Source organism: Pteropus alecto, unplaced genomic scaffold (genome assembly GCF_000325575.1).
Source record: "Pteropus alecto unplaced genomic scaffold, ASM32557v1 scaffold7, whole genome shotgun sequence".
Taxonomy (NCBI): domain Eukaryota; kingdom Metazoa; phylum Chordata; class Mammalia; order Chiroptera; family Pteropodidae; genus Pteropus; species Pteropus alecto.
The window spans coordinates 21,464,947-21,477,213 of record NW_006494614.1 but is presented as its reverse complement, the minus strand read 5'-3'; the positions used below and the strand labels follow the sequence as shown (position 1 = coordinate 21,477,213).

Sequence of the window (12,267 nt, the reverse complement as noted above, 5' to 3'; positions counted from 1 at the left end):
TGAAAGTTATAGAGATAAACTTGCTGACAAAATACCAATATTTGAGGAAGTATCACAAAGTAAATGAAAACTGGAGACACTATTTCCTGATATAAAAATTAACAAATCAAATAATATTTGTCTCCACCATAGATAAGCTCCTTAACCTCTCCTAGATTTATTTTTTTTAGTCTCTGGATAGGATAATAATATGTACCCTGTCTAATTCCCTTGATTGTGAGGAAATAATCTGTGTGGAAGCACATTGGAAGCAATAAATCTCTATGGAAATCTGCTTATTCAGAAAATACTCATCGAAGTCTACCTACCTAACAAGCCTGGTTCTCGTCACCCAGGATTCATCAATAAACAAAGAGAGCATAATCACTGCTCAAGTGGAGCTTAGAGCCCAGAGAATTTAGGCAGTCATGGTATAGTAAGAAATAGACATACTTTAATCAATTAATTTCCATTTGAACTAAATAAAAATCTCAAAATAATATAAAATTTTAATTCATTCAAAAATGAATAAATTAAAATTTTTTATTTGTAAATAAGAATTTGTATTATGCTGTAATATTTACTTAAGAAATTATTAGGCATTTTTAAATTTAGCATTAATGTTACTTACTGTTCATGACCAATTATTTGTGTAAAGTTCATGATATAAAAATTTGCACCTATATTTTATGTCAGGGATAGATTTATGTAGGGACTTTTATTTGTAAGTGTCTAGAAACTTAGCATATTAAAAAACTATCATGAGCCCTCCCGAATAGAACATTAGCTCTTAAATTGAGAGTTTAGTTCTTTTCTCAATCAGTGCTGAACCTCATATGCTTGGTTCATTGTAAAGAATCAATAAGTAAACCAATTGTCTAAGTAGTGTTTATGATTCATGATTAGAATTAGTAGTCAAATGGAAACTAATGAAAAGAATTCTAAGAGATCCAATGATTTGTTTTTTGTCCTCTTGCTAATAGCTTGATATTTCCTGGAGTGCGACTAGGAGCAGACAGTCAATTCAGTGATTTTCTTGATGGACTGGGACCAGCCCAGCTTGTTGGCCGCCAAACACTCGCCACCCCTGCAATGGGTAAGAATTATTTTTTCTACAGGAAAACATATTTTATAGTTGACAAGGTCATTTAAAGTAGCATAATAGTAATGCAAGCGAGAAGTAACATTTTAGCTAAGGTGTTGCCGGTTTCAAATGACTATTCAAATTTCTAATACATTTTTCTAACTTGAGACATTATGCAAAGTGAATAAAGTTAGTCATAGATCTTTGAATTATCAGAAAATCCCCATCAAAATAATGTAGGATAAGGGTAGCATTTTGTGAAATGCATGGAAAAAATGATGGGTTATTCAGTAAAGGATGTTGGCATGAATGTTTAATGAGGCAAAAAAAATTAAATTGCCTCTCTTCTTCAGAACTTAAAAAAAATAATATCTTAGTCTCAATTGTAAAAGAGAAACAGGGATGGAGAAAGACACTAGAAAATACTGAAAAACACCTCAGGTAATATTTCCATACTCATGGTGTGGGAAAAACTTCCAAAGGATCAGACCAAAGCCAGGTAAGTCAAAACTTCTGCCAGCAAAATGGACCCTAATTGAAGTTAAAGGAAAGATGATGAATGGAGAAAATTATATGGAGCATGTGCAATAGATATTTTCTGAAAGACATGAGATTCCAGTTTGAAAAGACGCATGGTATACTCAACAAAATACAAGGAAATAGGTGAACACAAAGGCACATATATCACTGTGGAATTTTATACCACTGGAAACTAATAGAAAATCTTACAATTTCCTAAGAGGAAAAGTTATTCTATATGAAACTATCAAAAATCAGATTCTCGTTGGACTCTTTAATTATAATATTGGAAACTGGAAGACTACCTAGCATTACCTTCAAAATTCTGAGTAACCGTTGATTCCAATATAGAGTACAATAGTTGGCCAAATTCTCAAGTAACTTTAAGGCTAGGCTAAATATGTACTCAGACAAGAAAGGTCTCAAAACATTTTTCTCATACCTAGCGTTGCTCAGAAGGCTATTGGAGGATTGACTTCCACAAAATGAACTGAGTGAATTTTAATAATTGTGACCTAAAATCAGAAGATAAGATTCAGTACATAAAGGCTTCAACACAAGAGAGAAATGGTTGGGACAGTCAGGATGGTAGTGAAGGAAAGACTAAAGCTAGCAGCTGAAGCTAGCTTTCAAAGCAATTTGTCCAAATCATAGCATGTCAGATTTCATAAGATTAAAATCTATAGAATACTTGATGTGTTTGATTTTATGAAAGAGGTAAACAACCAGGAGAAAGTAAAGGGTTGAATTCATGATATATACATAAAAATGTAAGCAAATGCTTTTTTAAGCACACCTGTTAAGTGTAGGGACAAGGAAGAGCTGTCCAAGAAATGAGAAATAATCATAGTATTGCAGTTCACTCAGCTATAAATAATGTTACATAATCATAATTATATAAATATTAATACCAGGAGAATAGAAGGACAAAGTGTGAAGTATATGGTGGGCAAGGAAAGCAGTGAGAGACATCAAAATTGGAAGTCAGTCATGATATCCAAAACTGAAAATGTAGGAAAACACAAGTATAGCATTTTAGAGATAAGAAGGCAAATGCCAAAAGGTAAAAAATAAGTCAGATAAAAATATTGAAAATTATGAAAGCAGTGATCCTTGGAAGACAAGAAGTTGAGAGAGAGGGTGAGAATATTTTATATTAATAACAAGACTTATAGGACAATTTGACTCTAAATTATTTGCGTATCTGATTAAAACAGAAACGAAAATAAAAGACTAAGAGACTTCTAGGAGCCGAGCTCTAAAACAATTATATGTGTAACTGTTGAACAGTCCAGAACCACGAAATTGATCAACTGACCTGACAAATAAAGAGAATTCACAACTGAAAAATGAAGATGATTCAACTAACGAAAAATAACTTAGACATAATTACATTTTACATTTTCAAAGATAAAGCATTACACCCATCAGAAAAAGAAGAAAATCTTAATTAAAAAAATGGATAAAAGATATGAACAGGCAAGATATGAGAAGGAATACAAATTGGAAATACTTAGAAATATGTTCAGCCTTCCTTATAATCAAGGAAATGAAAATTATAACTCTTTAACCACCAGACTGGCAAAAATTAGACATATCGCTAACACCACTATTAATGGGTTGTGATACTTCTGACGATAGTGCAGCAAACTGACTTTTCTGAAGGCTAATTGGCAATATGCATGGAATTTTTGAATATCCATTCAGTTAGACCCAATGATTAAAATTCGGGGAATATATGCTCAAAGAATAATTGACCAAGTGTGCAAAAATTCTTTATAAAGCTGTTCATCATAGTGCTGTTTATAATAGCAATGTAGATAACCCATATTTCCATCAACGGGGATGTGGTTAAATAGGTAATGGCATTCCTATTTAGTGGTCCATAAATAAATTGAGGATATATGGTCATAATAGAAAATTAGATAAGAAGGAAGGGGAAGTGAAGGTAAGGAAGGAGGGAGGCAGAGAGGGAGAAAAGTACTTATGAGATTGCTAGGATATTCACCAAAACATTAATGATGGTTTCTCTAGATAATGGAAATATAGATAATTATGCTTTTTTATTAAGAAGTATTATATACTGGACGACTTAAAGGATAAGAAATCTTATTAGAGTACAAGAATCACTTAAATAATTCAGTTTTGTCGTAGTTAAGTGATTTATAAACTAATATGGGACTCTCATAAGATGAGTTAGTACCAGAAAAATAAGGTGAAACATTTCAATACCTGATTTGGAAGCAGGGAGACAAGAGTGGGGTTGGGAGCTCTAAATATTAGTTTTTTATCAAGAACATGAAGATCATAATTTGGAGTCTGTTATAGACCTCTATGTTTTTTTTAACACACGTAACTGCAAAGAAGCTGGAATATTTTGCTTCCTCTCCACTTGCAGGTGATATACAAATTGGAATGGAGGATAAAAAGGGCCAATTAGAAGTTGAAGTCATTAGAGCACGAAGCCTAACGCAAAAACCTGGTTCAAAGTCTACACCTGGTAAGGAAAGATGTTTGGACAAGAGAATCTTACATAGGCAGAAACTCAAAGCATTTGCCAGATTGGAATTGTATATGCTCTGTTTGGTAACAATCTGATTGATTAAAAAGGCAGCTTTTCTGTGTCCTTTAATTCTGTAAAAATGAATGATTCTATCAGAAAGTGTTAGGAAGAATATTGTCATCTTAAGAAAAGTTTAATTATGATTGTTTCTTAGCTTGTGTCAGTAATTTTTTCTGTGCATTTATAAATGCAAAAGAAAAGTTTAGTTCTAATCATAAAAGGAAACAATGAGCTTTAAGATATAAACCTGAATTGTAATTCTGCCTGTACCCCAAGTAAGTCAGAGTCTTATGACAATTTTGCATACATTTATTTCAGATGAGGAAAATGACAGTAGAGGTAACATGATTGTTAAGAAATAGAATTTATGAAGTACTGGAAATTTTAAATGATTTAAATAGCCAATGGGAAACTTTCAATAAGCATCTCTAAATTGCTAATAAGACATTCTCTAATAAAATCCATTTAACTTAAAGAATTAACTCCTTTTATGTTGATATTCCCTTTGTTTAGCTCCATACGTCAAAGTATATCTTTTGGAAAATGGGGCCTGTATAGCCAAGAAGAAGACAAGAATTGCACGAAAAACCCTTGATCCTTTGTATCAACAGTCCTTGGTTTTTGATGAAAGTCCACAGGGTAAAGTTCTTCAGGTCAGTAAAAAGTTCGACTTTTTACATTGTTAATATCCACATTATCTATGTAAACATGAAAGAAGTGGTCAAACACAAAAAGAATAAAGTTCAGTAAGGAGAAATGTAATATAACATTCTCGAGTAGGAAAAAAAATGGTAATTTACAGAGTAAATAATGTATAAAATAATGTGGCTCTAATGGAGAACAGAATTTTTATTTTCTCTCTCCCTATTTTTCCTTCTCTTCATCCTCCCCATACACTTTTGCCTTTTTTTCCACCCCTCTCTTCTTGATTGATAGATAGATAGATAGATAGATAGATAGATAGATAGATAGATGATAGATAGATAGATAGAGAGACAGACACACACACACACACACACAATCAAGGCAAATGATGCTAACAATAGTTTGTTGAGCATTACTATGTGCCAGACATGGGATATAAAAAATAAAAGAAAGGAAAACAGAAGTGTGTGGGGACCAGCAAATGTTCAGAACTGGTTAAATGTCAGGTGCATTGTTAGGTACTTATGTACATTACCTCGTTTAAATGCTTTAACCCCCAGTGTGCAACAGATATTATATCTCCATTTTAAAGATGATGTCTGAAGATTAAATAATTTAGCAAAGTTGCTCAGTAAATAGAAAAGGCAAAATTTGCCACTCCTGTCTGTGTAAAGCGGGTGGATGAGTTCACTTCCGATTGGATAATAGACGCTAGGGGCAAGTGTGATGGATGCTTATCTGTCACCAACAGGTGTTGACCCAATTTATGAGTGAGCTTACTGACTCATTAATCATATGAGCAAATCAGAATTGTCAGGCAAGTCCTCAAAAGGCACCACCTGACAATTATTTTTCAACCTGCCCCTTTACTAACAAGTCTATAATATTAAAAAAAAAATGTAATGAATAGTTTCTCATTCTTTATACATATTCCATCATACGTGTACCCCATTAGACATAGCATTGGGTTGTTTTACCCTCCTGGCTTGCACAAAATTTAATTTTTATATCTTTATTTCCCTGCACATCACTTACTAGATAATGGTTACTCAAGAAGGTATTGAATTTATATATAAATAAACTTGAATATTTATTTCTTACTAGATAGTGGTTACTAAAGAAAGTGTTAAATTTATATATAAATAAACTTAACATTTATTTCTTTAACATGGTTTATGTAGATAATATTCCTCATTGACTAGAGAAACATTACTTGCATTCCATCAAATCTAAAAATTGCAAAGTGTTTGTTCGAGAACCTTCATGTTAATATTTTCTTATCTATCCTCCTTGGTGTAAATTACATTCATGTACTCTCCACTGACCCACTTTTACAGAATAGTTGCTTTCAACTCTTCCAGTGTGAAAGAGTGAGAAGTTCAAGTTTTATTGTATCTCTCTGTCTCTGCAGGTGATTGTCTGGGGGGACTACGGCAGAATGGACCATAAATGCTTTATGGGTGTGGCTCAAATCTTGTTGGAAGAACTCGATCTGTCCAGTATGGTAATTGGATGGTACAAATTGTTCCCACCGTCATCCCTGGTGGATCCCACACTCACTCCCCTAACCCGCCGGGCTTCCCAATCATCTCTGGAAAGTTCAACCGGGCCTCCCTGCATTCGATCATAGTGAACTCATACCAGAGTCATTCCAATAAAACTCTACCTTTCAGGATTATAATCTGAACCAGATATTTCATGATCAAAAGCGTTGTTGGAGACAGACAATCAACTTGTGTTTTGCCTGTAGTAGTTTTTCAATAATGTGTCCCAATTGTTTCAAACCTGGCTTCATATGACAGAACAAGGCAATCTATCAAATTACAGTAAAAGTCAATGTGCTAGTGAGAGTCACTGATGCTTCTAACAAATAGAAAAAGAGGAAACTTCAAATGTGTACACACACACACACACACACACACACACACACACACACACACCCCAAATTGAACAAACTGGAAACTCTCACTCTGAAAAGTTGTATTTTACATGTTTCTACACAGACCACAAACAGTGTTATTTCTCTGATGTTTGAGAAGTTTTGTTCTTTTGTGTTTTGTTTTTTTTCATGGATGTGTTATTTGTCGGTTTTAGATTTGTTTCGTTTTTTACTGTTTGTTAGTTACACTAGTTTTTGGTTGTGTCATGACAGGCCTCATGATGCTAACAGAGACCCTTCCTTTCTTTTTCCAAAAGCACCAAAAAAAGGGCTGAAGCAGTCTCTGTAGCATCTCCCCAAAGTGTTCAACAACTAGACAAGATGAGGCCCATGGAGGGTTTCATTGGCTTTCCTTTTACAATTCTTCAAAGTCTTACGTGTGGAAACCCAGAAAACGAAAAATTATCTTCCAAAACTAATAATCACAAATCATTTTTTTAAATGAAGAGCATATCTGTTTGTGTTCTAAAAAAATTAATTTATGTTTTCCATTGTTTTGCATGGAAGACTTTTAAAGAAGTCAATCTCCAACCGATGTCGGGAACTAAAACTAACTGCATAATCATACTTCGGAAACACTCCTTGTAATGCCTTTTTCTTCCTAATATCCAGAAAAACAAGATATGCTCATATGTGTAAACCATACTTTTGACTTCCCAAAATGGTGACTAGAAATGGATTTGGGCCTAAGACACTTTCAGCTATGCCCAGAAAGGATATGCTCATGTGTATAAACCACACCTTTGACTTCCCAAAATGGTGACTAGAAATGAGTTTGAGCCTAAGACACTGTCAGCTATGCCCAGGCTTCTCGGCCATGTCTCAGTGTGGACACACCTATCTCCCCTGGAAAGAGCATGGTATGAGCTGTTCAATATTCCACTGGAAATTCCAGTTGAAATATTCTGCACTAAACTAACATTTTTATCAAATTTTAGTTTACATTTCTTTGAGATTGATGCAAGCACAAAGCTTGATTTTTTAATGCAAAGCATCTTACTTTATGGGGTGGGAGGGGATTAAACAAAGTCAAATTTCAATTTGCATTTTCTTCATCTGAATTTTTCTTGGCCTTGGATTTCCCTTGTGACATTCCGTATGTGTGCTACAAACTGCAGGTTCTGCAGGTGCATCAATATGTTCTCCCTCCTTTTATGAGTCATTCAACTTTTGTGATCACACAAATAGAGCAGCATGACTTGGAACTGTTCAAAGCCGCATGCACGTTTTGTAATAAAAAAGAAAAAAAGAAAAAAAAGACAAGAAACAAAAGGTTATTTAATAATGTATGTTAGTTCCACATAGACCGGCCTGTATGTTGCATGTACTTGTACAGTTTGCTCGTTAATTACTATACTGAAATAACCAAGAAATCTAAGCCATCCATTTTTGTTATAGACATTTTGCAGGTTTTAGCCAGACGCCATCTGTGAGTCTGGGGTGAAATGTCTATAGATGGACTTTATTTTTTACCCTCTGGAAAACGTGCTGTAGTATGGACCAAATTCCTCCTAATAAATATTTTGGTGTAGATTCCTACTGTGGGGCTGTAACACGTGTAGACACTGTGTACACACTAGGTTTTAATCCATAGACATACTGCCTGCACCAAGTGAATTATTTATTATTATTTACACATGCCAGAATTATCTGCCCATCATTCCACAGGGCACAGACCGACCGCCACTCACCATGCTGAGCAGGAAGAACTGAAGCCTTGGTGCACTTCTCCTAGAGCCCGTTCTGTCTTAGTGGCCAACAGTCAACTAATTATAATTGGGTAGTATCTTTCTATTTTGACCACTTGTCTTAACACTCCCCTGTGCTTTTAAATGAACTTCCAACTCATGTATGTAAACATGTTTAATAAAATTTACTTTTCATGTCAGTCGGGAGCCATCTGTTTTCTATGTTTTGCCCAGATATCTGTTATGGGTTCTACGGTGCAAAATGGGAGCCAGACCATGGGGAGGGGAGGCCGGGATTTGTCTTCTGCGGGCATTTAACTTGACTTGTCACTGCACTATATGTGTCTTAATCTATGGCCCAAAGGGTACTTCGCATCACATACAAGTTTTCACTTTGTCGGCCTGTCTAAGTGAGCACATGACTATACTTCTGAAAAGTGGCATTATTAACAATAAATCTCAGTAGAATCAAATGGAAGGTTGTTTTTCTGCTGCTGTTTGTGCTAATAAAAGAGACACCTCTGTTGTCCCATTGCCAAATTGTTTCGTTATGTAACATATCAAAATACTAATTCCTGCGTCTCTCATCAAAGCTTCTGGTTTCTCTTTTCATCTTTTTCTTCTAAGCCCCTGCCTGATTTGTGAAGCCCTGCCTAGAGTAGGCTGACTTAAGAAACCAAGCAATACAGTAAATTCTCTTCAATAGAATCTGTATTTTTTGAACATAGTCGATGAGTCTCAAAGTGACGTTAAAAGAAAAAAGTATTAGCTTTCTTAATTTATGATGTTTTTCTTCACCAAAAATGCGTTCATATATTTCATAATCATTTTCACAAAATACTTGGTAAGCACTAATTTCATGTTGCTTTGTAGTAAAATGACCATTGAGATATACTCTCCACCTTCTAAGAGCCCTTAAATTTTTAGACCACACTGGCTTTGACTTTGTAAAGTGAAATAAACACAGCTAACTCAATATCAAATTTGAGAGAATAAAGCAATTTGAGACAAGTCACTACATCAGTTGTTTAAAGTCTTTTTAAACAGTTGACCGAATTTTACTGTATTGAATGAACCAGTTGTTTGGTCTACAAGACATGAAATTATCTGTTAGGCTGGGTCAACAGGAGACAAAAACAACTGATCAGTTCGGTTTACAACACTGTCAGAGCAGAGATGTTTAACGCACACGCAGTAAGAATGCAGATAACTGGGGGTGGGGAGGGCACGGCTGCCGCTGAAATAGGAGGCAAGTGAACATGACTTTAGAATTCTTTTTCTAGATAGAGACAGAAAAGCGAAAGTCTCTCTTCAAGTCAGATAAATCTGCATGGCATTATGATTTCAAGGCCTACGAGGATGGAGAAGACATAATTAGAGGAAAAACCATGCTAAGTCTTCATGGTTTCTGGCTGACTCTGACAACCTAATTTCTGGAAATCCCAGCCTGAGATAAAGGACCTGATTATACTTAACATTGTTAAGGGCTTTGCTGGATACTAGATATTGAATACTTGGGGTATAAAAGTGAATAAAGAAAAGAACTCACTTTGTCCAATAGGAGCTCTCTATCTTTTAAGAGATTTCATTTTTAAAAATTATAATAACATATTTGATTAGTATACAAAGGGCTATGGGATTATGTTAAACTCTCACAATAGCCCTATGAGTTAAGTAGGCTTGTGACCTCTATCTGCAGCTTGGTGAACATAAGGAACAAGCCAAAGGTCAGTACAGTTAGCGATGAAGCTGGAATCTGAAACAAAATCTGGCTGACTCCAGAACCTACCGTGCTAAACACTCTGTGACCTCCTCTAAGTGCTGACAGTTGAGCTAGATCTTCAAGAATGAAGAGTCTACCAGGTGAGAAAGGGTTCTGACTCAAACCATTCTCCTCCTTAAGTCAGCTCCCAGCCAGCATGGTCTCCCACTGCAAATTGCCCCAGAGACTGCCATTACCAAGGAGTGGCAGTGGGGGCCGATAATAATAGTAAGGAAAGGAGGTGAACTCCTCCATCCACTGAAACCTTCTTTCTAAGGCTTTTCTCCTCTAACTTCTCTGTGTCTTCCTCTAAATGCATTCGCCATTTGCATTATCATACTTCACGAGTACATTATATGCAGCTCCCCAAAAGAGTATGAATAAAGGAGAGAGAATAAAGTTGCCTTTAACTGAGTCCCAGACTTATCCTTTTGTCTCAAGGTAAAATTGTCTTTGGAGTACCCCTGCCCAACTCCTTGTCTCCAGTCCCAGTGCAGCAGTGCTCCTCGATTCTGCATCAGTCACAAAAATCCGCATCTTGGGGTTGAACAGATTAGCCTTGAACCCGAGCCCCACAGAGCTTTTCGGCATCCTAGAGTCAGTCCATATGCCCCTTAAGTTACTCACTTCTGAAATAGGCTCCATGACGCTTCATCTATGATGTTTTTGTGCTAAGAGGAGCTCAAAAGTCATCAGTTCTTTGCACAGCTCCCATACCCTACATAGGACTTCCATCCTGAGTACAGAAAATTTGTCTCTCATCAATATATCCCTGGCACTTAACACAGTGTGTGACACATAGTAGGGACTTAGTAAATATTTGCTGGATAGATGGGTGGAAGGATGGATGGATGGATGGATGGATGAAAAACTGAGTGAATGAACACTCTAACCTGAACATCCTTCCTGCTGGTACTCTTAACTGTTCTCCAGTTTTCAGCATCACCTGATTTAGATTTAAAGTTTGCCTGCATTCTTTCTAGCTCACTTTGCAACTACACCCTTAGGGCTTGCCCCTCCACTCAAGTGGACCTAGCCAATGTGTGCGCATGAATGACATGCTGCTCTACCATGGTTAGTTCATAAAGGACCTAAATCTAAGAAGCAGACACAGCATAAAAATGAATAAACACTAAGTCTAAACAGCACTCAGAATGGCCATAAATGAAATCCCTGCCTTCAGTAAGTGTACGAACTCTACAATGACAAGTCAGATGGGCAAGATGAAGACCAGAAAGGGGAAAGGCAGAGAATTCCTGAGCCTTAGGTGGGTAAAAGGGTACATCTGCATGAATAGACAGGGCCATTGCCTTTCTTGGATACATGCCGCCTGAATGTAAGCTCCATGATGGCAGGGAATTTGTCACGGTTCTTCTGACTAGAGTGTGTTTTGTTATCTTTTTATTTCTCTAGATTTTCCAAGTTCTACCAACACATAAAGTAAAATCATCAGAAAGTACACATCCACATCACACTAACTTGTTCCTCCCATCATATTCACACCACCATAAATTCACTAAGTTTTTCTCTAACGTTGCCTTTGGTTTTTATTGAGTTTTAATTAAAAATTCTTAATGTTGCCCATTCATTTTCATCAGATATTTTCCAGTAGATCACTCAATGTTTTTCTTTTTCCAAAAAGGTGCACATGATGTTTTTGTTTGTGTGCTCTACACTTTATGATTTAGTGTCCGGAAAAGATTTTTCTTCTATGGACTTGTACTTGCTTCTACCACAAGGCCCCTAACCTTTTGTGTGCTTTGGACTCCTGTGGAGCCTAGTGAAGCCTAAAGACTCCTCAGGAATACATTAAACTCATTTTAAAAGCACATAGGATTAACAGGAAATGATTACATTGGAAGAAATAAAATCATTTTAAAAACAAATTTGTGATGTAGTAATTATGTATATGACTTCTTTACTGATGCATTGAATAAAGTTACAGATCCAATAACTACTGTTTTTCAAGGAGTGGTGAGCATATGATAGTTCAAAATATCTGCAACAACTCTAACGTGACATAAAAATATCTGTGATTTTACTGACAACAAGGCCACAGGTACTGCTATGCTATTGTGGTCTGTTGCT

The 12,267-nt window shown here is 35.8% G+C and overlaps 1 protein-coding gene across 1 annotated transcript in view; it reads left to right on the top strand.

Annotated features, from left to right (window-relative positions):
- The window catches only part of RIMS1 (regulating synaptic membrane exocytosis 1), a 416,356-nt gene extending 408,672 nt beyond the window's left edge, over window positions 1-7,684 (top strand). Inside the window, 4 exon segments of the mRNA XM_025042852.1 lie at window positions 963-1,075; window positions 3,981-4,082; window positions 4,659-4,798; window positions 6,202-7,684. Coding sequence (XP_024898620.1) covers window positions 963-1,075; window positions 3,981-4,082; window positions 4,659-4,798; window positions 6,202-6,420 — 574 coding nt within the window. The 3' untranslated portion in view covers window positions 6,421-7,684.
- Window positions 7,685-12,267: the final 4,583 nt, after the last annotated feature.